Source organism: Palaemon carinicauda, chromosome 7, assembly GCF_036898095.1.
Source record: "Palaemon carinicauda isolate YSFRI2023 chromosome 7, ASM3689809v2, whole genome shotgun sequence".
NCBI classification, from domain to species: Eukaryota; Metazoa; Arthropoda; class Malacostraca; order Decapoda; family Palaemonidae; genus Palaemon; species Palaemon carinicauda.
In genome coordinates this window covers 165,935,108-165,937,607 of record NC_090731.1, presented here as the reverse complement: position 1 = coordinate 165,937,607, position 2,500 = coordinate 165,935,108, and the positions used below count along the sequence as shown (strand labels likewise).

The following is a 2,500-nucleotide window of genomic DNA, read 5'->3' as shown; positions in this document are numbered from 1 at the left end:
CTGGGCTTATAGCATCCTACTTTTCTAACTGGGGTTGTAGCTTAGCTAATAATAATAATAATAATAATAATAATAATAATAATAATAATAATTAATAATAATAATTAATAATAAAAATAAAATAATAATAAAAATAACAACAACAACAACAACAATAATAATAATAATAATAATAATAATAATAATAATATTAAATAAATAAATAAATATATATATATATATATATATATATATATATATATATATATATATATATATATATATATATATATATATTTCTAGTATACGATGTTATAAAAAACAATGATATTTAAGTAGTACAAAACAAATAATAAAAAGAACCACAATCAGGCAAAATTCGTATTTGCTTAATTAAAACATTCGCTCACCTGGTAATACAGGTCCAGTACTCCATGCAGTGACATCCGAACTCGTTCTCGTGTTCGTTCTGCGCCCTGGCCGAAACCGCAGCCATCATGCCCGCTAACAACGCTGCTATTTGCAGCCACGCTCTCATCATCCTGGAACCGAGAAAGGAAAAAACATTTTAAGTTTATGGGATTGCAAAGAAATAGGTATTATAGTTTAAACATGTTTCTTCTTTCAATTACACAGAATATTCCCGTTTCTCTTCCATAAAGTTGAGTTGGTTCAACAGACCTTCCATATATTAAAACTAGGGGGAAAATCATTTTAGTTTATGGGATTGCAAAGAAATAGGTATTATAGTTTAAACATGTTTCTTCTTTCAATTACACAGAATATTCCAGTTTCACTTCCATAAAGTTGAGTTGGTTCAACAGACTCTTCATACATTCTAACTAGGGGGAAAACCCCTTTTAGTTTATGGGATTGCTAAGATCAATATAGGTATTATGGTTTCAACATCTTTCTTCTTTTAATTACAATGACTATTCCCGTCTCACTTCCATAAAGTTGAGTTGGTTCAACAGACTCTTCATATATTCTAACTAGAGGGAAAAACCCTTTTAGTTTATGGGATTGCAAAGAAATAGGTATTATAGTTTAAACATCAGTCTTCTTTCAATTACACAGAATATCCCCGTTTCACTTCCATAAAGTTGAGTTGGTTCAACAGACTCTTTATACATTCAAACTAGGGGGAAAACCCTTTTAGTTTATGGGATTGCTAAGATTAATATAGGTATTATAGTTTAAACATCTTTCTTCTTTCGATTACACTGAATATTCCCGTCTCTCTTCCATAAAGTTGAGTTGGTTCAACAGACTCTTCATACATTCTAATTAGGGTGAAGAACCATTTTAGTTTATGGGATTGCTAAGATCAATATAGGTATTATAGTTTCAACATCTTTCTTCTTTTAATTACACAGAATATTCCCGTCTCACTTCCATAAAGTTGAGTTGGTTCAACAGACTCTTTATACATTCAAACTAGGGGGAAAAATCATTTTAGTTTATGGGATTACTAAGATTAATATAGGTATTATAGTTCAAACATCTTTCTTCTTTTAATTATACTGAATATTCCCGTCTCACTTCCATAAAGTTGAGTTAGTTTAACAGACCTTCCATATATTCAAACTAGAGGGAAAAACATTTTAGTTTATGGGATTGCTGAGATAAATATAGGTATTATAGTTTCAACATCATTCTTCTTTCAATTACACAGAATATCCTAGTCTCATTTCCATAAAGTTAAGTTGGTTCAACAGACTCTTCATACATTCAAACTAGGGGAAAAACATTTTAGTTTATGGGATTGCTAAGAATAATATAGGTATTATAGTTTAAACATCTTTCTTCTTTCAATTACACAGAATATCCCCGTTTCACTTCCATAAAGTTGAGTTGGTTCAACAGACCTTTCATATATTCAAACTAGGGGGAAAAATCATTTTAGTTTATGGGGTTGCTAAGAAATAGGTATTATAGTTTAAACATGTTTCTTCTTTTAATTACACTGAATATTCCCGTTTCACTTCCATAAAGTTGAGTTGGTTCAACAGACTCTTTATACATTCAAACTAGGGGGAAAAACATTTTAGTTTATGGGATTGCTAAGAATAATATAGGTATTATAGTTTCAACACCTTTCTTCTTTTAATTACACAGAATATCCTAGTCTCACTTGCATAAAGTTGAGTTGGTTCAACAGACTCTTTATACATTCAAACTAGGGGGAAAAACATTTTAGTTTATGGGATTGCTAAGAATAATATAGGTATTATAGTTTCAACATCTTTCTTCTTTTAATTACACTGAATATTCCCGTTTCACTTCCATAAAGTTGAGTTGGTTCAACAGACCTTTCATATATTCAAACTCGGGGGAAAAACATTTTAGTTTATGGGATTGCTAAGATTAATATAAGTATTATTGCTGCTGTGCTATTACTAATGTTTTTATTATCTTTGTTAATTAAATTCTAGACATATTACATACAGAATATCTAATTTGATGTTATTATTCTTAAAATATTTTATTTTGATTATTACTTCTCCTGTAGTTTATTTAT

The 2,500-nt window shown here is 29.2% G+C and overlaps 1 protein-coding gene across 2 annotated transcripts in view; it reads right to left on the bottom strand.

Moving 5' to 3' along the window:
* LOC137643707 (chymotrypsin-like protease CTRL-1) overlaps positions 1-2,500 on the bottom strand; it is a 622,302-nt gene that overhangs the window by 57,034 nt on the left and 562,768 nt on the right. For both annotated transcript variants that reach the window (XM_068376407.1, XM_068376406.1), the window contains exon 2: positions 390-521. In XM_068376407.1, the coding sequence (XP_068232508.1) occupies positions 390-520 (131 nt within the window). In that variant the 5' untranslated portion in view covers position 521. The remainder of the gene's footprint in view (positions 1-389; positions 522-2,500) is intronic.